We start from the raw sequence: 24,989 nt of genomic DNA on the forward strand, positions 1-24,989 counted from the left end.
TTGTCCTGTGGAACTCCTTCTGAAGGAGCCGCAATGACTGCCCTATTAGTAGGATAGGTCCATGTGTTGGATCGTTCAAGCTATTCCTTCGCTTAGTAGCAAGTTTGATCACTTTGTTTATCGTCCAAACGGGTTGCATCTGAACCTAATCATGTATCACAACATGCAAATCACCGTTGAATTAGGTGACTTGTGATTCACTCTAAACTAAATTGTTTCGTGCCGCCAAACGGTAGAATTCATCTACATAATCTCTCACTGATCAGCTACCCTACCGATAATTTTGGTATTGTTGGAACAATACCTGATCGTAATCACCCGGAAGGAATCGTGCATGTGGCAGTTGTTTTATCTACTGCCACATGCAGATTAGTGCATTCATCTGTCTCATCCGCACAAGCTGAAATTGTTTCCATCAAGCCGAAGCTCTGCCCTTCAAATTGTAAGCCACGAGTTTTACTTTCTTCTCTTCAGAGATGTCCATGTAATCGAAGAAGCGCTCAACTTTAAGCAGCCAATCGAGGAAGTCCTCGATGTAGATTTGATCGTTGAAGCTAGAAAGGTCGACTTTCATCCTAAATTCCCGATCCGTCTAATCTACCTGATCGTCACCTCATCAAGGTTGTTGGAGGATCATGCCATCCATTTTCTCATCACTGGATCCCACATCTTCAAGTGTGATTCTGCAATTCACCACAAGCATCGGCCTGTGATTAACACGATTGTGAATTCCAGCGCATACCAGAGGCAGATCATCATCATGAACAAGGAGTTCCCCTAAGGCCTCCGTCATGTGGTCGAGAGAAGCATGTACCCTTACATGACTTGCTGATTCTCTCGCTAGGTCGACTCGAAAGCTGCCGTTGTTAAAGGATAATTCCCCGGATCACCATCCATGGGGTTGTTGCTCGATCCGTCATTAGAAGCCATCAATCCAAGGAAAAACCTCTTTTTGATACCAAATTGACATAGGGAAGGGTGTGATAAGGATGATCACCATCTTCCTTGAATGATAAACACCTTGAATCCATGCAGCCCTCTTGAATCCACAAGAAATGTCTTGAATCCACGAGAAAAATAAGAAATTTAAAGAATTTTTATTAAAAAATTATCAAAATAAACGAGTTTATAGGCTTAAATACTCTTAAACAAATCCTAAGACGTAATTTGAAAAGACTTAAACAAATAAGGAAACAAAAACTGAAAAAGTGCAAATTTCTGCCATCCGTCGATCGGATCATCGATCAATCAATCGATCGATCAAAATGGACAAAAACATCCAGAGACAAACTCAAAAATTGTATTTATTCATACAGATCAATCAAACTAAATAAAAAATGTCCAGCAAGCTTTCACCTCAAACCGAATTTCCATCTATCAATCATCCCGATCGGTCGATCGATCGAATTGAGCGAAAGATGTCCAGCAAGCTACCTAAATCCGAATTTCCATCAAACGGTCAACTCAACCAATCTCCACTCGATCGACTTCGATTGATCGAACTATACTGATTTTTTATTGATTCCCCTTTAGACTTCTTCTTGGTTCATTTATAAGAGGAACATGCTTGCTCTAATCCTATATTACCACGAAAATCTTCAAGATTGGAAGATCATAACCTTTTAAACAATTGCCCTACAAAAAGTAAGTTAAGAGATTTTCCAAAATTAAATGGATCAGACTTCAATGATGGAAGGATTGAAATTACAAATGGGACTCTTCAGTTGTCCCTCATCCAAGGTGAAGCCTAACATATAATCAGGCTGGCTCATTGAAAATTGTCACTGCATGTATGGAATCCCGCGTGTCAGAGAACAGTACATTTGACTCATACACAATGCTGAATCTACCATATCTACTAACGAACTGGAGACCAAAAAAAAAAAAAAAAACACCCTCTTCACTGCTTTAGATAATGGTGATACATCTACCATGCATGTATGCTCTGTAAAGTGAATGAGTCACCACTAAGGAATGGTGGAAAGCACTCTTGGAAATCTATCTAGCCCTACTTACAGTGTGAGTTAAGTTCCTATCTTATTGTCTAAGAGATTTTGAAGAAATCTAAGAATCGGCGGTACACTCACCTCTAAAACACCCTCCAGAATTTGAACAACCTGAGCCATTGATGGTTGAGATGCTTCGTTCTCTTGAATGCACCAACAAGCAAATCTGCAAGCTCTGTTGAGTTCTTCCATGTCAGCATTACCCTCCAATTTGTGGTCTAATAAGCAGAGCATATCACCTTCTTTGATCTTGCCTGCTGCCCAAACAGGGAAATAACCAGCCACAGAAATTCCAGAATGTTTGGTGTTTCTATTGCCCCATACAAGTTCCAAAATCATCATTCCGTAACTGTAAACATCAGCTTTCGCAGTTATAGCTACCCCATGAAACCATTCTAGAGCAAGATACCCTATAGTTCCTCTCATGGTCGTCAGTACTCGGCTGAAATCCCTGCTCACAAGCTTCGCCATGCCAAAATCTGCCACCTTGGGATGAAACACAACATCCAAAAGTATGTTTTCAGGCTTGATATCGCAATGTACTATGCATTCTCTGCATTCCTCATGGAGATGAGCTAATCCTTTAGCAGTTCCGAGTGCAATTTGATACCTTGTCTTCCATCTAAGATGTTGGAATCCTTCCTAAGCAGATGAGAATCTAAAGACCCACTCAGCATGAAATCATAAACCAGCAACCTTTTACTGCCTTCATAACAGAACCCATGAAGGCAAACCAGATTAACGTGTTGGATCATCCCAAGCGTGCTCACTTCCGACCGGAACTGCTTCTCCCCTTGTCTAAGGCCTTCCAGTTTCTTCACAGCTACAACAGAAGAATCAGGCAAAGTCCCTTTGAAAACAGAACCGAAGCTTCTTCCACCCAACTTCTCCACGAAATCATTTGTCGCACTTCGTAAAGCTGTATACCTGAACGAAACCAAAGAACTGGTAACTGCTCTTGATCCATGAATTGGTAATTTCCTTTGGCATCTCCAAACCATCACCAAAACAATTACAGAAAAAGCTACCACCCCAATGCTACCGACTACAATAACCCCAGCTGCCACTCCCTTATGACTACTCCATCCTGCAAGACAGAGAAAAAGAGCTCACTACAAGAAAATCTGGCTTTACCGGTGGCTAGAAACACCCCTAAAAAGCCAAGAAACCGCCGGTAAAATCATTACCGGCGGTCATACTCGAGCCACTAAGGGGGCGTCGCTAAATCTTTTACGAGCGGTCAGAACTCTTTACTGGCGTTTTTTATGGCTGCCACTAAAACAGAAACATTTACCGGCGCTTATTATTCTTCACCGGCACCTCTGTAGACTGCCGGTAAAAACTATAAAAGCGCCGCTAAAAACTGTTTAAAACGCCGGTATGTACGAAACGCCGATAAAAACTGTACGAAGCGCCAATAAAAGTTGTAACAAACACCGATAAGATATAGAAAAAATGCCAATAAAGCTGTAAAAAGCACCGCAAAAGGTTGCCACAATGCCGGGAAAAGATACACAAAAACGCCAGTAAAGGCCTAAGGAAAAGTCGTTTAGACATATCAAAGCGCCACTAAACACTACAAGAAAAGAGGACTTTAGCCTCTATTCAAAACTGTGGCTAAAAAGGTTAAAAACTGATGTTAAAGCCCTTAGCCTCAGTTTTGCCTCAATTATCCAAACCGAGGGTGAAACACCAGTGGGTAAAGGCTTTAGCCTCAGTTTTAGCAACTGATGCTAAAATGACTTTTATAGCCTCGATTCTTCAAGTGAAGCTAAAAGAACCTTTTTAGCTTTAGTTTTCTTGAAATGAGGCTAAATCAAAATTTTAGCCTCAGTTGCCTCCAATTGAAGGAAAATTTATTTTTAACCTCGGTTCTCAATAACCGAGGTTAAATCCTTTAGCCAGGGGAGTTGTAGTCTCAGTTTAGGTAACTAAGGCAAAACTGAGACTAAAGATGGATTTAGCCTTTGTTGGCATCAACTGAGGCTAAATTCACTTTTAACCTTATTTCTCTATCAACAAAAGATTGAACCTGTACATATTTCACCCATTTAACATTCATCAAGACAATAATCAGCACAATATCAACAAAACAATTAATTTACTAAAACAAACTACAAATGTTTTCTTTTCCTAGCCTTCCACCCACAACATCTTTACACAACAAATAATGAAAGAATACCACTACCAGCACCAACATCAACCACCACACGACCATGGAAATCTGCACGGTTCTCAACAACTGCAGCATGATAGGTTCCTGAAACAAGATTGGGTTTAGCATGTCAATGGAAGATGCAATATATTGACTGTAAATGCTGACCATAAATCAAAAGCATGCATGCATATGCACCCATGGGCAAAATATATGCATGCATGTAATGTAATTGTATGTTGGATGAAGAAATCAGGGTATACCTTATAAAGGTCAACTCGCCTCTGAACGCTTGCATTTTTAGGCTCAATCTCAATTTCCTTGCCTGTTTCTTGTTCAATAAATTTCTATTCTTCTGACTGAGATACTGGCAATGGTTGTCCCAACAACGGCAATAGACTCTTCAGCCTTTGTGGTTTTAACAAGGTCTGGTATAAAAATGAGTGAATCCATCTTGCTCCTCGGTCTTGGTGGGGCCTCACCTGGCATGCCTTGCACACTCGTAATTCTCAAGTAACATCTTGCCTGCCTGTTCATTCAGGGCCGATTCTAGGAATGACTCTATCAGTAAACACCTGACCACCTGCCATCATCAGCAAAATCACTGACAAAATCAAGAACATAGAAACAAATATCAAGGCTACTAAGTAGGTGGGGTTCATATATAGTGGGGGATAGCTGGGTCATCAGCTGTTAATCACTGTGAACAATGACTGGCTAAAAAATCAAGGTCCATCGTCAGGTATTTCACAAGAGTGCATTGAATATAACCATTGTTTCATCTAATTTCTTACCATTAGCCTCAAACACATGCTGCCCTACTAGATGAATGGACCGGCCTGGCTTGACAACAGTTCTGTTTTAATGTACCACTTCCATGGTTTCATACCTAAGGAGATTGCTGGATTGACCATAATTTATGGAAACAAGGGAAGCCTACAACGGTCAATGAAACAAAGTCCAAAAGAGCTTGATTTAAATATTAGCAATCACATCACTCTGAGCAACTGATGGGAAGTACTGCTCTAAAGAGCTTGTAGCAAATAATTCATGATAATATCTCTACGTAGAAGAACAGAACAAAAGGATAGCCCTCACCTGCTCTGCGAGAAAGTGTGCAGAAACAGAATTCGAGAAAGTGTGCAGAAACAGAATTCAAAGAATATGAACTCAGCTTATAGTCTCGTTGCATAACCTGCAAGCAAAGAGGGGTGTAGTCAAACAAGCTAGTAATGGTTTAACTAGATGCAAGTACCTTTTTTCTCTTTCAAGGATCTTTAGTTCTTGTTGGTTGTATCTCCACTTGTTTTTCTATTAAATCCTTGTTATTCATTAAAAGAAGAAGAAGAAGATAAGAACTGCATACAGTGCATAAATAAGAAAAAGCAACATGGCATGGGTACTGATAATAATGGAAGTACATTTTAGCTGAAGCGGCCTCTATTTTATCATCAAACTTGCTTTTAACTGAAACAGATCCATTTTCCAATCGAGATCCTGAAAAAGAAATAACATGACAAGACAATCATAATCATTTATCTAATATTCAATGGATAGGACCTTTGGTTTTAGATGAATCTGAAACATTGGCAAGCGATATGCCAGTACTTCACCATCTCACAGGCAAGCCTCCGTTTCACTGCTAGTGTAGCCTTTGTACTATCGATTGCCATCCCAAGTTGAATATCAACACCCAATTTCATCCAGCAAGAAAAATAAATGGTGAAAGAGTGCCATGAGTGACTTGTCTATTTACACAACAAAATGTAGTAATTTATTCTGTTTACAAAACGTTACACAAATATACATATGCACCCCCTAAGGTCAAAAGCTGGCTACAAAACTGATGTAGATCCATCAATTAGAAAAACTTGCATCCATTGGCAAGAAGTCATGGTCGTCATTGTATTTCTATAATTTGAATGTGGCCCACATTGGCAATTGATGAAAACCTAGGAAAACCACAATGAATAAATAAATAAATAAACCTCACAAAAATCACCATGAAGAGATCAACAAGATGGTAGCAGAAATCATCAGCAAAGAAACAGTATTATGGAAATTAAATGCACCCAAATTTGACTTTCAACAAAGACAGAAGATATCTTGTCCTTGGCTGAAAAATATAGTCAATCTAACCACATGCATCAATCCAACATGCAACTAACCATATTTCTTCTCATCAAAGCTATAGATGAATTATTGAAAATGGCCCGCACAATCATCACAGTTTATTTTCCTCAAAAGATCAAATTGAAGCAAAGGATAATGTTGATTGTTGAGACTCTATAATGAAAAAATGTACAACTAGCTGTGCTGGGGCCCACCTTGGTGTATGTTAGTCATCCAATCCAATCCATCCAATAGGATTGTACCACCATGAAATAGAATGGCCCAAAGATCATGCCCATATGATTATCATGTGTGCCACACAAAAGAAAACAATGGAAAACCATCCGAAAACCTCCAAATCAAGTGGGGGCCCACTTGATGGTTGGATTGGCATGGCTTTCGAGCACTCACAGAGACCAGAATTCACCCATGTCATTTCTTATAACCACCATTTTGACCTCCAATGAGAACCATCATAATTTAGTTTCCAACCCCTGACTGATGGCCACTTTCATCTTTTTGTAATTATTTCATTGTACTGTCTTCACTTCCATTGTGTTCAAGTCTCTTAATTCTCTGATTTCGTACAGTGGTACTTCATACTTGGACCAATTCCTTCTCCATGTAGTCCTACATTTTGAAATAAGTAACCAAAACCAACTCATTTGTGACCCTACTCAAATTTTATGGGAAAATGAGTTGAGGCAATTGATTAATTAAAAAAGATAATATCTCACGTTGCCTTTGTGATGCATGTGACTGTGTTCAAGTTACTTAGGATCTAGCCATTCTCAAACCGATTTTTTTTCCTTTTCTTTTCTAATCAAGTTATAAATAGTTAAATCAGCATTTAGTCCAGCAAACTTGTCTTAACATGACAAAAATTTGCATGAACAGTCCACTCAACATGAATTCTAACATAGAAGTGAAAAATCAGAGTACATCAACTAAGAGTATTTATACTTAGACAATATCTACAAGCAGGAACAATGGGCCAGCATTAAATATCCATAAACTCTAGTGAGAAGATTAAATTGTGATGTAAGAGGAAGGCTATATAAAATTGCAAAGCGACGTATTGAACGATGTTACAGAATTGGCAAGTACCAGGCCTAATGCTTGCAGAGAAAGAGTTCGCAGCACTCCTTCCGACATGTCTACTAGAATACAGATTACACATCAGATCGAAAACATTACAGTCAAACAAAATCATGAAGATTATCAACCACGTGAGGAGAGAAAAAAAGTTTAGTAGGTGAAACACAAGCAAAATTTCAGAAACAATAAGGAAACACAGTCAAAATTCACCTGTTTTCAATCTTTTCCTCCCCACTTTTCAGAAACGGTAAGTGTCTAGGACATTGAGCGACACATGAAATGGCCTCTCCTATGAAGATGACCATACACAAAAGAGGAGACCTTCAACAAGCATTAACAAGCAAGAGGAATTATAAACAAGAAAAAAATATAACTGTCTTTTTTTCCAACCATTAACAAGCCAGAGGAATTGCATGACAGGCAGCCCTCATTAACTTGGTGAAACTAATTTATTCAATAAAAAATAACAACAAATTTTCCATAATAACTCCATACTAGCGACTTTAAAGCCATATAACGAAGTCATACCAAAAACAAGAGAAGCTCAGTCTAAACGCCTACTGACCCAAATACAATACCTTTCCTGCAATATCTCCAACTTGAATATAATGATTCAACAACTGAGTGAATATAGCACAAGGATTAAACTAACACGAACATACTGCTTTGGACCTGAGATGCAGGGTTCAACATCTGCAAGGTCCAGATCTAGATAAGATGAATATACTCTCTTTTTTAGGATGGATCCACAAAAAGAAATCAATTACATTTCAGAGTCAAATGCTCAATTAAAACTGAATGGTTAAGAAAGATGTATACCTCGTTGTAGTCAACGAACATGTTGTTTGCTCTCAGATAGGCTTCTATCATTGCCACCTGGTATATAAGAGGGTGGTTTCCCCATCAACCAAATTTCTAATCCCCCCATTCCCCAGTCAAAACATTCACAAGTACAATACTTACAGTTTCATCACTTCATCTTGTTAGCGTGAGAGATTGTAGAGTGACATGATCTACAGGAAAGAAACCCATGGTTGCTCCATATTCAGGAGACATATTAGCAATAGTAGCCCTATCAGCCAATGATAATTCACCCATGCCCCCACTTATATGAGAAAAGTAAAGATTTAGAACAACAGATTTACATCAGAATAAATGGAACAGAAAGCCTGCGGCCTAATCTATTCAACTCCATGAAAATGTACAGTTAAAACTAAGTCGGTAGCTGTAACACCATTGTGTTCAATTTTCCAGACAACCTGAACCCAACAACACCAGGCAACTGCTTTGTTGATTGCTGAATTGAATACACCTCAATGATTTTAAGCCCACAACAGTCAAGTAGAACAATTATCTGGATGATGTGAGCTGAAAAAAAAAACACACATTTTCATGAAATGGGTAGGTGTCTCAAGTACAAGTTTCTGCTTCTATGGAGTTGGAACTCTCAACACCTGTATAAAATGACACTGACAAAGGCCCAACCTGTTGTGTTGTGATAATTCCGAATGGAGTTAATGCTGAAAATGAAACAAGATTGGTTTTTAGTAAATTTCTGAAAATTGGGATCATTTCATGCATTCTTTGATGATTCTGATATCTTGGTTACTTGTAATTGCTTCATATTCAAGAATGATGAAACTTGCAACCATGTGCAAGAAAAGTAGGCACTAGAAAAGGGGAAAGAAAGTAAAATCAGGTTTGACAATGCTAGAAGCCAAGTCATATCTGACAAAAGTGAAATAAAAGTTGATGTGGAATTCCGAACAATTCTAGTGAGGAATGGTTAATTGATTCAAATTAACATATCGTGCAGCATACTTTTCTAGCTCATGTCTGATGTCAAGTACTGCTTCTTTGATAGCAATTACCTTATAAAGGCACTTGTAACTGAGTCAAGGGAAGAGGTTCTCCATTTGCTACATGGATCTGTCACTCTACAAGGTGTTGGCAAACAATCATCTCAATTACAGGGTGCTCAACCTATGAATATGCTCAACCTCAAAAATAACCACCTGGTTGAGAATATTGAAAGTACTAGTGGATGTCTACTGCTTGTTAGATGAGCTGGTAGAGACAAGTGCACCTCTATAAAATTGCCTATGAATGGCAGTTGATTCCACCTCTGTAAATGTAGAAGGGAGACCCTGGATTGGGACCATCCACCTAATCTGGTCCTGCTTTGCATGGACCATGGCTAAAAGCATCTAGCTAGTAGGACAACTAATTTCTTTGCTGCTCCATATATTCACTCATATCCAATCGTATCATGGCTGCCTCCTACAACAATGTCAGCAAAAAAATGAAATTAGCTATACAGTAAAACAACCGTTGTAATATAGAACTCTCTCTGGCCATTAAAAAAGACCGGATTTATTTTTTTTTAAAAATCCATACAGTTTCTGCCTAGATTTTTGCATTTTCCACCACCTGCATAAACATAATAAAGACAAGATTCAGAATGAAGCTCTAGCTAAACCATCAAGAACCCAAATTCCTCAGTTTAAAAATGACGAATAGAGTCACGGAAATTACAAAGTAGACTGCAACTCAAGCCAATACCTGAAAATCTGTAAACCCCTTGATGGGGTCTACTCCAAAGGCTTCCAAAACCTAGCCATCAACAAGCTCGTCTGTCCTCCTACACCATACTGAAAACAGAGACCTAGTATGTGTTTATATTAGTACATTGTTGTTTAATCCCCACTGGATTCATGGAGAATAGCCGAAGACACTCGTTGATTTCAGGGGGCCTAAGTTGTATAAGCTAGCCATGTTGTAGCGGTTTGTGCACCTCAGAGCACTAACCTTTTGTAGAGTTCTCAAGTTCTTTTAATATAAAATGTTCTTGTGCTTTTATATTTCTGACATGTAAAATGGTATCAAAGAAGTTTAATTGTGTTTCACTATGATTTTGTTTTGAGTTGGATTGAGGTTGACCAGATTAGTAACCAAACCTCGAGATAGAGAACAAAATCAAATCACAAGAGCACATCTATGAGCAAATGAGCAAGGGAGGCATCTACTTTCCTAAAAAATTGGATTAGGAGACTACAAAGAACTTGCAGATGAAACTTTCACCATTACATGGAATATACGTTGTAGGAAAACCTTTCTAACAAAGCAAGCCTTGCCCAATTACAACCTCCCAAGTAGGAATCTATTAATCGATTGGTCCAATCAACCAAACCTATGACTTTCAAGTCACAACTTTTGAAGACTGTCATGGGACCTTTTGAAGAAATGTGTGTGTGAAAATCACCCTGTTTTAGAGCATTAAAAGAGCTTACAGCCCAAGACTCCCAAGTTCTATATTCAAGTAGGAAGTTAAGGCCAAAGCACGCTCACACAAACTAAAACATCAATAGTTCAAGCTAACATTGTAAAAGTCGAATCCAAGTAGGAAGCTATAGCCAAAATATCCAGACATACATGCCAAAACTAAAACAACAATCATTCAAGCCAAGCATTGCAAGAGACCATTTGGAACCTTGTATTGGTCAATACAAAACGGACCAATACATGCATTTTTAACTGGATTAGCACAAAAAAAATTGTTTGAACTGCAAGCATTGCCAATCCTGGATTGACCAATACAACAATCCAAATGGGCACTAAATGTACTGAATGCTCAAATAGTCAAATCCATCAATCTGAACCGCCCATTCAGTCCTAACAGTGTCATATGGCTGATCAAACAATCATGACCATCCAAACCAAACAAAAGCAATGGGTGAACAGACAAATACCCACGCATCGAAGGAAAGGAGCTGCGGGTATCAACAGCTCACAGGACTTCTGATACTTCTGTATCTCCCGAAGACCCACAGTCCCCGGCCTGAACCTACAGGGGTTCCGCGGCTTCCTCCCTAATGAAGGCCTTGCTCTTCCAAAACCGATCCACCATCAAAACTCAACAAAGACAAATAAAATAATAATAATAATTAAAAAAACACACACACACACCTGCCCATGCATTTGCAGGTACCTCATCATGTCCACTTGCTTGACATTCCTGTTTTATTCTAATTATTTTTCAGAAATTTCAAGAATCCAACAAATCAACAAGAGAAAAATAAAATAAAAAGAGGATCAAAAATCGAAGTGAGAGAAGTACCGAGGCCGGGGTTGGGCGAGCCGATGACGCTGGATCTTCTTGAGATCCTGTAAGTTAGAAATGGGGGAAGAAATGGAAATTTGATTTTCAGGGGTTTTGAGAAAGACCCAAATAGGGGAGAAAAAGGTACACCATCAGCAAGAGCACCTGTAGGTTAGAAAAGGGGGAAGAAATGGAAATTTGATTTTCAGGGGTTTCGAGAAAGACCCAAATAGGGGAGAAAAAGGTACACCATCAATAGGAGCACATGAAATGGTAGTCTATGGGAAGAGGTGCAGCAGACATTGTGGCCTACACCCTACCTGTTGGAGCTGTTAATCGAGTGTCCTGAACCATGGAAGGCACCATGGATTATGTGATTCATCCGACCCTTACACCCAATGCAAATGGATGGATGACGATGAAATGGCAGGAGATTCATCATCGAGAAGCGAAAAGTCACCAACCCAATAGGGCGATTCTAGCATGGCGGACCGTCCATGGTGGGGGCCTTAAAGATGAGTGATTCTGACCTACACAGAGTGGGCCCCATGTATGGCGGAAGGGTTGGTGACTACATTTTAAAATGGTACCACGGGCTACTGAAACGAGAGAGAGAGAGAGAGAGAGAGAGAGAGAGAGAGAGAGAGAGTTTTGGTCGGTTATTGAAGGGATGAGAGAAGAGGGGAGAAGGGTTTTGAGAGAGAAGAGGCAGGAGAGAAGAGGGGAGAAGGGTTTTGGGAGAGGAGGCGCGCGGGAGAGAAGAAACGCGATTTGGAGAGGGCGCGCGATTTGGGGGGTAAAAATTAGATTTTAGGTTTTTTTATTTGGAAGGAGCGGCAGTGGATTCACTCTACAGGGGCGGCTACATAAAAACACCCCTGATTTTCATCTAAAGTGGCGGTTTGTTGTGGCCGCCTGTGATAAAAACGCCCCTAATACTGGTATGTTTTGTAGTGTCTCTTCCTTCAACATCAGTGTTCGATAGTTGTTGAAGATTCAACAAATCTCCATTCCATATAAAACACCCACTACTGTTGTAGGCATAAGCAGAACACACTACAAAAAATATAGTTATTAGGGGCGCTTTTATCACTGTTAAGGACTGTCAATTTAATGGCAATCACATGTTGGTCATCACAAGAAACGCATCTTTTTCTCCACCAATGGAGTTGTTATTACTGGCAACCGCCGCTCCAGTCACCCATCTCCCAATCTTTCGAAGATAGTGGATGAAAACCCCGCAAACATGTACATGAGGGTGAGCTGTTTGCATTGCATACGCCAAAAGACCCACAAAGACCATACGCCTTGCATTGATCTCCTAGAAGAGACCAAAACAAAGTCCACTGCTCTTTGTCCTTAGACCATATCCATTGATTGAACTGCCCTGATGTGCTCATCAAGGCTCTTAAAATGATAGTGTAAACTGTGAACCTAAAAGGTTTTCTGTATTTGAGACAACCCAATGGGGTTGAATATATAGAGATTACATACATCTATACAAGGAAAACAATAAATTCAGAATCCTCTACCTATGGAAATAAACTATACAAGGTATACTAGTTATACAAGATATGTGAGTTGTCTAACATCCCCCCTCAAACTAATACTGGTCATCGACAAGTAATAATTTGCCAACTAGAAAAGAGTGACGTGTAGAAGTGAGGGACTTGGTGAGAATGTCGGCAATCTAATCATGGGATGCAACATATGAAAGAGAAATAAGCCCAGACTAAATTTCTTGCGGATAAAGTGACAGTCAACTTCAATATGCTTCGTCCGTCCATAAAAAACCGGATTAGAGGCAATCTGAATGGCACTTAGATTATCAACATGGAGTGGAGTAAAATTCTGCAGAGGAACGCCCAAGCAGAAAAGAAGTCCACGTAACCAAACAAGCTCACTACACGCAGCGGACATCGCCCGATTCTCGGCTTTTGTGCTTGATTTGGAAACAGTGGCTTGCTTGTTACACTTCCAAGAGATGAGAAAAGTGTCAAGAAAAACACAGTAGCCAGTGGTAAATCTTCATGTGAGAGCGCAACCGGCCCAATCAGCATCCGAATAAGCACGAAGGTCCAGAGTCGTCATGGAGGAGAAGAATAGTGATCGATCTAGAGTTCCACGTAGGTACCGTAGGATGCGCAACACCTTAGTTATATAAAGAATCCGAAGAGCAGAAACAAACTGACTGACGACTTGGATAGCGTAGGCAATATCAGGGCGAGTCATAGTTAAGTAAACCAGACTCCCAACCAAACGGCGATATAAGTCGGGCTGTGCAAGTAGATCACCATTGTCACGACCATAGTGAACGTTAAGTTCTAAGGGAGTTTGAACTGTCTTTTGATCCGTCAATGATGCCAATGCGAGAAGATCCTTGGTATATTTACGCTGGCTGACCAGGATCCCATGGTTGGAATGTGAAAATTCAAGTCCAAGAAAGTATGTTAGATGGCCGAGGTCTTTCATCTTGAAGGATGATTGCAGAACTTCCTTTAAAGCCGAAATGCCAGTACCATCACTACCAGTCAGGAGGAGGTCGTCAATATAGACCAGAACAATGACAATTCCGTGAGCAGAGGTACGCAAAAATAAGGATGGGGTCATGACCACTTTGAGTAAAGCTACCCAAACGATGGTTTGTTGGCAGACTTTCTTGACCCAGATGCCAATATAGTAGTTTTGGGAGTGGCCTGGTTTGAAGAAACCCAATTCAAAGTTGCCATCTTTGGAGGTCATGGTAAGGTTTCCAGTGAGAGGTTGGGCTAGAGAGATGGTGTCAGCTGCCAAGGTGATGTGGGTCTTGAATGTGAAGAAGAATAGGAAGAAAAAAAGGAAGAAATAATAAAGGTCTACTTGTGGTAACCATCTCTGCATGAAGAGGAAAAGCTTCAGAGTCAAGGTATATGAACAAGAAGCAGAGGTCTTTTGCTTGGATTTAAATTTGGTTTTTCAGCAAAGAGGCGAGGAAAATTGATTTTTGGGACTTAATACCTTCTAGTGGAGATGCGTTTTTTGGTGGAAGCGGATTGCGTGTGACCCCGGGCACAAAGATATACCTGTGCCCCTGGTATGTGTGGGGCCCACAGAGATACCTTGACATGTACACTCCGTCCATCTGTTTTTAAATACCACAATAGAAAGCGATTATAAAAATCAGGCAGATCCAATACTCAGGTGGGCTACACCAATGAAACAGTGAGAACAGAAACGCTCACCATCGAAACTTTCCTAAACCTGACATGATGTTTATATACCATCCAAAACGTTCATAGTGTTATTATCACTCAGATAAACTGTAGGAACAAATATCGTCTAGGTACAAAGCTTCTACCACCCTCTGGCATTCAATCTCCACTGTTTCGTGTGGTTTGGTCCACATTATTTTTAGATCTTCCAGATTTTTAGAATCCTATTCTATTATTATCTTGCAAAACATATGAACAGAGTAGATTTGTCACGGACATCTTTGTAGACCCCACACAGCCCTCGGCATGGTAATATCTCTGGGCCGGAGATCACAGGCAATCAACCGCCTTGTTTGGTCGTTGGATGACGAATTTGTGGGTTTTTGTCGGATGTGCATGGCGTGTTGACCCTTGTATTTGATCGTAGCACACGTGCCGATATAAGAGATGAGTGCCGTCCTAACTTGACAAGTTTCAAATTAACGCGGATTGCATGCTGAAACTGTCCTTAGCGACTGGCCACTGGATGGTGCCATGTGGCTTATCCATGCCGTCCATCCATTTATTTCAGCCCATTTTAGGGCAGAGACCAAATATGAAGCAGCTCCAAATCTCAGATCGCCCACACCACATGAAACAGTGTTGATGGAACGCCCACCATTAATAATTTCTCAGGGCCTCAACATATATATATAGAGAGAGAGAGAGAGAGAGAGAGAGAGAGAGAGAGAGAGAGAGAGAGAGAGAGAGAGAGAGAGAGATTCGGTGGTTTCTCAGATACGATGAGTTCTTTAAAAGTCCGTGCGAACTGGTGAGCAGGTGAGCGTTCCTATGTATATATAGCGAGAGACAGAGAGAGAGAGAGAGAGATATCAGGTCCGTACGTGTCACCTAATCAGCTGGTTTGATGGCAAATAAGCACTACAACGAGCCTTTAGAAGCTTTTATTGTAGGTGTTGAATTATTGATCTTTTCTTATGGTGTGTGGTTCACATGTTATTTAGATCTGTCCTAAAATAATGATCCAAAATAGATGGATGGTGTGGATAGTGGAGCCTACGAAGTACTGTCTAACAGCAACAGGCAGTCTCGAACTCTCAATCCGCATCCCTTCAAACATGCTTTATGCAGCCTCATTTCTTATAAAACACTTAGCCTAATCAAATCCTACCACATCTCAATACAGCCAAAGTATGTGGAGGTGGATAACCTGTGAAATCTGACACCCAAAATATATCGAACCCCATCTTATACTTCAGGGCATGATTTATGTATCATATATTTATTTTATAACCTCATGCATACATAACATAATGTTCATTGAATCATACATGGCTCATCAAACAATATATATAACTTTCAAAAACTAATCCAAATAATTTTAATTAAGAGAAGAATAAAGAATCTACAATTAATTAATCTTACTTGAAAATAGAAATAAATATCCAGATCTAAAATCACCATCAATCTTTTATTTATAATCCATCTCTATTACAATAATTTCAAGAAAAAAAAAAAAAACTGCAAAAACAAAAACTATACTTATATAAGAAATAAAAGTAACTAATAAATTTTTTAGCTAAACTTTTCTTTTCTTATGCATTTTGGTGCAATCCTAAATCTACAATTTAAAAATCTCAAAAGGGTAAGGCAAAAAGCCTAGTGAGTAACTCTCTCATCACTAGTTTTACAAAGTAACAATAAACAATCCAAATAAAATACATTTATTTAAAACATAATAAATTTTTATGCAAAGTTTAAAAAGTAAAGAAAAAAAAAGAAGAAGATGTCATTGAAGAGAAAAAAACAAGATATCAATGCTAATGCGTATGGTATAAAGTATGAATGAAAGTAAAATATGCAATGATCCACAATAATCAATATGTCTCAATCTTTTGAATGTTGGGGCTAGTTTACACCAGTTGGCTAATACTATTACCAAATACAATACTTGGCCTCACAATGGTTTTTTATAATTCTAACATGCTCACCTATCTCGACTTATAGTGAGGAACCCATTCATATCTAGCCAGACTACTACCCTACCAACCTCGCAGTGAACTTTCGCAATCTCAACAATGCTTGTCCACCTAGCCTAATAGTAGAGATTTCAAGAGGTACCATTAAAGCTTTATACCAATTGAGCTTTAGAAACTTTCAATTCAAAGGTTTAGATCACTCCACCTATTTATACTACTAGAAAATTTCAACCCATGGGACTTGACCACCCTACCTATTTTTTCAGTGTTCTAAACATAATACAATGATGCATGATTCTAATAATACATGAAACAAATATTCTCCAAATATCCTATGATTGCCCTTTTCTAATCAAATTTATAATACATATGATTGTAAACAACCCAAATCAAGCCAACAAGCTGATTGGATTGGGCCAAGGCAACCAAACCCCAACTCTATAAGCTTAAGCCCTGGGAACCCTAACCCGGTCTACCCAGTCTGCCCATTCTACCTAGTCAAACCCCACTCAGTGACCGAACCGTAAAAACCCTAACACTAAAAGTTTAAATCATAGGAACTCTAATTAACCCTAATCAAACCTAGCCAATTAAGTTTAAACCCTAACACAAGAAACCTAAACCCTAGCCCTATAAGCCTATACCCTAGGGAGCTAAAACTAAAGAACCCAAAACTTGACTCACCAAGTCAATTTGCCGAGTCGACCCACCGAGTCAGCCCACCAAGTCAACTCATCTAGTTAAAATGAGCCCAAAACCAACATAAGGTCAAACCAAACTTAAGCCCAGACCCGAAGAACATAAAAGATCTAGAGGGACAACGACTTGACCCCAAAGGAGCTGAAGCTCCCACACGCTTATGGGAGACCCCCTGCCAAAAGAGGACCACATGTCGGGCCCGAACCTTAGTAGGGGTCTCCAACTCATGTGGAGGTCTCCTTGAAATGAGGTGTAATCGTGTGGTAAGGTGCTAAGATATGTGTACCCTTCTCTTAGGCATAAAATCACACTTTTACTAGCCAATCCAACCATCAAAATCCTGCCACGTGGCAAATCTCGAATCCCGGCCTTCTAAGCCATTTTTGAGCTTGGAGTACTTCTCAAGAATTACAGAAAACTCGAGTTTGGAGGCTATAGATAGCCCCCTCTCCTTTACATTTAAAGCATCAAAAAATCCCATAAACCCCTTTAGCCATCTTAGCCATCCCATCCCTCCTCCAAGGAGAGGAGAGAGTGACAAGAAGAGTCCAGCCCAGGTCAACCAAATCCATCTAAGCATATAGCCACCAGAGCAAGCAAAGCCTCACTCCTACCCACCAAGCCATTCAATCTAACCCTTACGACACCGCAGTCCGACGGGCCATCTAATTATCTTCAATCAACTACGACTATTCCCACATTAGCATCATGCAACATACATTCCCTTCTCAACCCCTGTGTTACCTCATATATCTGTATTAGATTACATAGCATCGTGCACCTAATCGATTACAAGCGTATACTCTGTGGCTTGTCCATATATTCAAACCTTGATCATATAAAACTCTGGTCGATTAATTTACGCTTCGATGAGTGAAAAAATCAAGGCAGATTTATCCAAGCAAGGCAACCTGTCATAGCTGGTTACATTCAACACAGCATCACACACCCAACATCACATAATACTCTCATTTACTTTGCATTACATACATGAGAAAAGGTGATGCGGATACAAGCGCATTCAAGGTGTACCAACGAAGAAAGCGCCAACCACAAGTGTCGTCCTTGTGGATAGGCGACTATTGAGAAGCTAAAGACCTTTCACATGTGATTGGACATATAGAAGACCCCACTTAAGGAAGACACATGTGAAGGAAGATTAGAGAAAGAAGACCGAGAGCCCAAACTTTCCCATACTTATGTTATTTGCGCATTTTTGACTTAGTTAGGGGTCTTTTAGTAATTTTATGTCTTTATTTGCTTATCATAGAGGTATTTTAGTAATTTTATGTCTTTATTTGCTTATTTAAGTGGGCTAAAACCCTAAACTCGAATTTTAACTATTGATTAATGAAAAGCAAACCCTTTGGTTGCCTCCTTCCTCTCTTCTCTCTAATGGTGCTTCTTCTCTGCCCTTGATCTTTTTCTTCTAATTTCTTCTTGTGCCCCTCCAACTTCTTCAAGGTAATAATTTTTTTCCTTCTATTTTTCAGTTTTGGCTAATCCTTCTTCGATCAAAATCTTGAGAACCGATCTAAACCCTAAATCCCCAAATTCTCAAATCCCTAATCGAGAAACTTCTTAGTTCTTCGGACTAGTGATCTTCATTGATCAATTGAGTGTGACCATGCAAGATCGGGAGGTCTCATCCCTCGCAGGATCCAACCTAAGTAGTAATTGAATTTCATAATCCATGGTTGTAGTGATGGCCCGCTCCATTGCATGCTTCCTTTATGATTTTCTCAATTATGATGATTACTGTTAGAATTTTAGATCATTTATTCCTTTTATTTCCGCTGTTTTATTATCTCCATGAGCATGCATCATAATTAGGGTTATCCTGCGTCAAATTTGGTATCAAAGCCTAGGCTTGCATGGTTTTTGTCTAGATCGAGTTATCAAATTAGGGTTTTGATTTTTTAGGTTTAACTTAGGAAAGTTCCGGGTTTAGAAAGTTTTCAATTTTAGAAACTTTCCAATTTTAGAAAGTTCCTAATCTGGAAAAATTTCCAGATTTGAGTTGTTTCCTGTTTCAACTTAATTGTGTCAGTTCATAGTAGTTTTGCATTCATTGCATTCATCTTGAGAGTCATAACACCTAGTAGTCTAGTTAGGTAGAGTTTGGTTCAAGTCTTCATTGTATGCCCACGAGAAGAGGTAGAGGTTTCGGACTTCAACCTACCATGAATAACGAGCAGTTATCTGAGCAACTTGCTCAATTGATACAAAAGATAACCGCCCTAGAAGCGGGTCAAAGGCGTGAGTTTGCCCACCTTGAGAACCAAATTACTACTACTATGACTAAGGTGGAGCAACTAGAGGCGTCACAAAAGGAAAACCCCGCTGTAGGGGAAGATGCACACTCCCAAGTGGAAGGAATCATTGAAGAACGCGCTGCCACACGTGGTGGAGTGAGGATAGAGATCGTGGTTACGGTCGTGGTGTGGTGCGAGAGGCACGAGCCACATGTGGTCATCAAGACCGCTATGATCCAGATGAGCGTGCGATGAAGAGCGTGAGAGTTGAGGCCCCGAGTTTTGATGGGCGCTTGGATCCCAAGGCGTTCCTTGATTGGGTTGCTGACATGGACCACTACTTTGAGTGGTATGGCATGTCGGAAAACCGTCAAATGCGGTTTGCTAAGATGAAGCCTGTGGGTCAAGCCAAGTTCTTCTGGACCAACACTGAGCGTAGGATAGAGAGAGTTGGTAGAGCCCCTATCACACATTGGTATGAGATGAAAGAGAAGTTGAAGGTGAAGTACCTTCCTCTCTCATACTGTCAGAAGCTCCTTGACCAATGGCAATCCTTACGCCAAAGGTCAATGCCTGCCGCTGACTACATCGCTAAATTTGAAGAGTATGTGATGCGATGTGATATCCGAGAAGACCCTCTAGTAACGCTCTCGCGTTTCAAGACGGGCCTTTGTGCGGATCTTCAGCGCGAGCTTATTACTCGGCCCTTAACGGACTTAGATGAAGCATATCAAGTCGTACAGGAGTTAGAGCAATATTTGAAGGCTCCTGTCGTTCGTCGTTTTGAGTCCCGAGACTCCAGTGCTAGATCTGGTTTCCAAGGAACTAGACCTAATATTGGTAGTCAACCTAGGGCACAGGCGACCATTCCGCCTAGGCATAGGGAGGACAAGGGTAAAGGGGTTCTTGGTGCCGATCCTAGTAACATGAGCCAAGTGAGGTGCTATGAGTGTGGCAACCTTGGTCACATGTCTAATCAGTGTCCTACGAAGAGCCGTGGGAGAGCCTTAGTTATAGGCGAGTCCCACGAGGGTGGAGATGACCAGGGTGATTATGAAGTTGAAGAATATCACCCTGAAGGAGGACTTACTGATGAAGAAGAAGTGAATGGAGAAGCAACGCTTGCAGTAGTCAGGCGTGTGTTAACTCAGTCTAGAAGTAGTGCTGACTGGCGTCGAAGCACTATCTTCTAAATTATTGCCAAGTGTGGTGAAAAGAATTGTAAGGTGATAGTGGACAGTGGAAGTTGTCAGAATATGATTTCCACTAGCACCTTAGATCGCTTAAAACTAAAATCCACACCTCATCCAGACCTGTATAAAGTTTCTTGGGTTGACAAGACATCCCTACCTGTCACCCAACAATGTCTAGTCCCCATCGAGTTTGGGTCATACAAAAAGTCTCTGTGGTGTGATGTTTTACCTATGGATGTGGGACATATTATCCTAGGTAGACCGTGGCTATTTGATAATGATGTCACGATCTTTAGCCGTTCGAATGCGTGTACTTTTATTTATAATGGTAAAAAGATCAAACTTAATCCCATGCCACCTGAGAATACACTAGGGAAGAAGAAGGATGAGAAGGCAAGTGAGCCTAAAGAAATGGAAAAATCCAAACCTAAGTTTTTACATATAATTAGCGCAAGAGAGTTTGAAAAAGAGGCTAAGGAGGATTCTATGGTGTATGCCCTTGTGGCTAGAGAAATTACACCTGAGGTTCCATCAGAGTTGCCCCGTGAGGTGACCTCGGTCCTGAAGGAATACAGTGATGTATTTCCTGAAGACTTACCGAATAAGTTGCCACCTATGAGGGACATACAGCATGCCATTGACCTTGTCCCAGGGTTTACTCTACCGAACCTTCCTCACTACAGGATGAACCATGCAGCGCATGCAGAGTTGAAGAAGCAAGTTGATGAGCTTCTACAAAAGGGTTTCATCCAAAAGAGTATGAGCCCGTGTGCCGTGCCTGCATTGTTGACGGCAAAGAGAGACGGCACATGGCGCATGTGTGTGGACAGCCGTGCCATAAACAAAATTACTGTCAAGTATAGGTTCCCTATACCTAGACTTGATGATATGCTTGACATGATGGCCAGGTCCACTATATTCTCTAAGATAGACCTCAAGAGTGGATATCACCAAATCTGTATACGCCCAGGAGATGAGTGGAAGACGGCATTTAAGACGAAAGATGGGTTGTATGAGTGGTTGGTCATGCCCTTCGGTTTGACTAACGCACCCAGTACTTTCATGCGGGTGATGACACAAGCTTTGAGGTCGTTCATGGAAAAATTCTTAGTGGTGTACTTTGACGATATTCTTATTTATAGTACCACTAAGAAATTACACCTTAAACATTTAAAGAAGGTCTGTAGTGTCCTTAGGAAGGAAAAGTTGTACGCTAATCTTAAGAAATGTGCATTCATGTCTAGCCAACTTATGTTCTTAGGATTTATAGTGTCATCTGAGGGGATGCGCGTAGACCCTGAAAAAGTCAGGGCCATAGTTGAGTGGCCAGAACCAAGGAACATTCATAAGGTGCGAAGTTTTCACGGCCTAACAACTTTTTATCGTCGGTTCATTAGGGGTTTTAGCACGATCATGGCTCCCATTACCGAGTGCATGAAAAAGGGACTTATCTGTTATCCTACTCTTCTCGCTACTCTTTTCATGGGAACCTTTGCATTTTATTTTGTTATGACAAGTATATTGATCCCTCACGTAATACATTTCACCTTTGTTATTTCCACCATTTTTATTTTTATATATTGGTAGTGACAGGCAAATTAATATGTGCCTCGAATAGGGAAATTAAAATTCTTCTAGTGGAAAAATAAAAATGGTCATTGACAACTAGGTATTTGGGCTATATTCACAAGGTTTCGATGCCCCTTATTTTTTCAATTATTCATACCAAAAAATGTAAAAGTAGACATCATTCATATTTTTTATTTTTTAACACTACAAACAGGTGCTTCTAAATTCAAAGTCTCTTGTTGATGTAAGAGACGGGAAGAGTAAATCAAGAACTATTATTATTGCTAGCGACCAGTATTGGCATTGGTTTCTGGATGAGAAGCCCAGGAGGTAATTAACTTGATTTCTTTCTTTCTTTCTTTCTTTTTATTTTATTTATTTTTCATTTTTTCGAAGGTAAGATAAGGGCCTTTTTGGTACCTAGTTAACATTCAATGCCTTTTTAGTAGCAACTTAAAAATGAGTTTATCTCATTTTATTTAATTCTAATTATGTATTAGGGTGTGTTTGGTTGCACAAATATCATGATTTTTCATTATTAATCAATTTGTTTTGGCCACACTATACAAAAGAAATTTATGGATGGAAAAAAAAACTTTATTTATTTATTTATTTATTTTTTGTAAATCGTCCACCTAACTGAATGTTATGTTATTCTAGAGAATTAATTTTAGTGTGATGGAATCAAACTTCGAAGTATTTTATGCAAGGCATACTTTTAAATTTCTTATGAAGTAGGTATTTTAAATAGCCCAATTCTGTAGACATGAACGACTTTATAGAAGGGGTGAAGGGAACTTGTGCAATCTGCTTGGAGGCTCACAAAGTTTTGGGGTATAATGTGGATGGTGTTGGGCCAAAATTATCGTCCATTGGACAATCCTAGCCATCCATTGATAGACCTTTGCATGCACATATGGCTTGTTGGCTATATTTTTCTTTTGACCATCATTTTTTGGCTTAACACCAATAACCAGGATGTTCCAATAGCTGAGTAATGAGTAGCATCCCCAACCATTGTGGGGATTTGGTATTTTTCTTGGAGTATGAGTTGTCATGACTTATATTTAGATTACAATAACATTTCTATGTTGGAGTTTCATGAATCACATGGAAATTCATGTAAATTGGATTCAATGTTGTCAGGCATCTTCATTATCAAAGACTAGTGCTTAAAAGGGTTAAATGGTGTGTTATAAAATAATACAGTTTCGATTTCCCGATCAGTGCCAGTCTTCATCTCTTTGTGAATATAAACAGTTCTGCTTCATTTTGACAGATTGATATAGAATTAGAGTTTTCTATTTCGGTCAGTCGGTTCCTTTTTCTGAATTTAGGATCATATATCTTGGTTTTGATGGATTTTCAGGAGCTAAACTCTTAGTTTTGAGTTGAAGATGAGAGTTTTTCTGCATAGTTTGAGATTGCCTGTATCATATCGTTGAGAAATGAACTTAACATCAATGCAAAATACAATATAGATTTCGGAAAACATATGTATTTTAGAAATGAGATTGTGTGCTTCTTTGAGCAGGTTGTTGCCGTAAAACAATTGGATGGAGATGGACTCCAAGGAAATAGGGAATTTTTTTTGTGGAGGTTCTCATTGGAAGTACATCTTCATGGCAGGAAAGCAATGCTGCCACACTTCAATTTTGGTTATTTACCATATATTTAGTTCAGTTTGCTACTCAGGCCAATTGAGCATCCAAACACACCCAAAATGATATTTAGTCCAATTTCTTATCCAATCTAATCTTTTGAATTTTGTGAATGAGGTTCTTATTAAAGAATCTTATAAAAAAAATTGGACGACTATGAGGTGCAACAGATTCAAAAAACAACTAATACAATGCTTTGAAAAAAAATAATAATAATAAATTTCTAGATATTTTAACGACTATCGCTAATTTCTGAACAAGTCCAAAATCAACGATGGATTCAAGTTGTTGCTTTTCGCAACATCAGCAATGGACCATATCCGTCGCCAAAGTTTACGAGTAATCCAGGTGGGTTTGTAGTTCAGCGACGGATAGGATCCGTTGTTTATCTGCGATGGACTGAAACCGTCGCAGTGTTACGACAGATCCGATCCGTCGTTGATTGCGTTTTGCGACGGATCTAGTTCGTCCCAAATTCTTGATTTTGGCATAAACTAGATTTTTGGAAACAAAGTGTACTATGCATTTCTGGTCAATTAAGACCAGTTCAAGTTCGACATATCATATATCCAAAATTTTGATTTTTTTAACAAGAACAAGCTTGTTCCAGTGGTCCTTGATCGGGCGGTCAGGGACAACTTGCAAACAAGTTGAGAAATTGGACACGCCGGTATGTAGCAGGAATGACTACTGCTATGATGCACCAAATGGACCTGGGTACCGGTGCAATTTCTCTGAAGGGTACGCTGGGAAGCCTTATCTTAGGGACCATTGCCAATGAATATTCTCGCATCAAAACTTTCACTTCTTTGTAGTAGGTTAAGTTAGCTTACAACCAGCTATAGGTGACCAGTCTTAACTCTTCTTCTTATTCATTTTTCTTCTTCCTTTTCTTTTTGGTTGTATGGGTTATCTTTCAACTGTTGAATGGTACAACCCATCTAACTGGGTTACAAGCTAGAGTTACCTTCT

The 24,989-nt window shown here is 39.7% G+C and overlaps 1 protein-coding gene, 2 long non-coding RNA genes and 1 pseudogene across 15 annotated transcripts; all 4 read right to left on the bottom strand.

The window, feature by feature from the left end:
* Positions 1-1,975: 1,975 nt before the first annotated feature.
* Positions 1,976-3,111, bottom strand: LOC131241673 (G-type lectin S-receptor-like serine/threonine-protein kinase At2g19130; annotated as a pseudogene).
* A 979-nt stretch (positions 3,112-4,090) lies between these two features.
* Positions 4,091-5,253, bottom strand: LOC131241777 (uncharacterized). The gene is made up of 2 exons (XR_009169349.1): positions 4,425-5,253; positions 4,091-4,266 (listed from the first exon to the last, which is right to left on the bottom strand). It is a non-coding gene; the product is annotated as an uncharacterized LOC131241777 (long non-coding RNA).
* A 39-nt stretch (positions 5,254-5,292) lies between these two features.
* On the bottom strand, positions 5,293-8,567 carry LOC131241741 (uncharacterized). Of its 6 annotated transcripts, none has more exons than XR_009169326.1 (3): positions 7,381-8,325; positions 5,583-6,113; positions 5,293-5,356 (listed from the first exon to the last, which is right to left on the bottom strand). It is a non-coding gene; the product is annotated as an uncharacterized LOC131241741 (long non-coding RNA). The 6 variants fall into 6 exon arrangements; XR_009169313.1 differs by having other exon boundaries at positions 5,528-6,113; XR_009169319.1 differs by having other exon boundaries at positions 5,347-5,482.
* A 13-nt stretch (positions 8,568-8,580) lies between these two features.
* On the bottom strand, positions 8,581-11,097 carry LOC131241689 (uncharacterized). Of its 8 annotated transcripts, none has more exons than XR_009169296.1 (5): positions 9,934-11,097; positions 9,769-9,801; positions 9,495-9,651; positions 9,243-9,300; positions 8,581-9,099 (listed from the first exon to the last, which is right to left on the bottom strand). XR_009169296.1 is itself a non-coding variant. In XM_058240309.1 (5 exons), the coding sequence occupies exons 2-5, from the start codon at positions 9,557-9,559 to the stop codon at positions 8,585-8,587; spliced, it is 321 nt and encodes a 106-aa protein (XP_058096292.1). In that variant the 5' UTR covers positions 9,560-9,651; positions 9,769-11,097; the 3' UTR covers positions 8,581-8,584. The 8 variants fall into 8 exon arrangements, 1 of the variants encoding a protein (XP_058096292.1); XR_009169284.1 differs by having other exon boundaries at positions 9,243-9,308; XM_058240309.1 differs by having other exon boundaries at positions 8,581-8,739; positions 8,857-8,891; positions 9,243-9,308; positions 9,769-11,097.
* Between the last annotated feature and the right edge of the window lie 13,892 nt (positions 11,098-24,989).

This window comes from Magnolia sinica, chromosome 1, assembly GCF_029962835.1.
Source record: "Magnolia sinica isolate HGM2019 chromosome 1, MsV1, whole genome shotgun sequence".
Lineage (NCBI taxonomy): Eukaryota > Viridiplantae > Streptophyta > Magnoliopsida > Magnoliales > Magnoliaceae > Magnolia > Magnolia sinica.

Coding starts and splice junctions, on each gene's coding strand:
- LOC131241689 (XM_058240309.1), bottom strand. CDS start 9,559: ATGCAAAGCAGGACCAGATTAGGTGGATGGTCCCAATCCAGGGTCTCC. Junction 9,309..9,494: donor TCCCTTCTACATTTACAGAG/GTGGAATCAACT, acceptor AACACCTTGTAG/AGTGACAGATCCATGTAGCA. Junction 8,892..9,242: donor GTTACAAGTGCCTTTATAAG/GTAATTGCTATC, acceptor TTTCATTTTCAG/CATTAACTCCATTCGGAATT.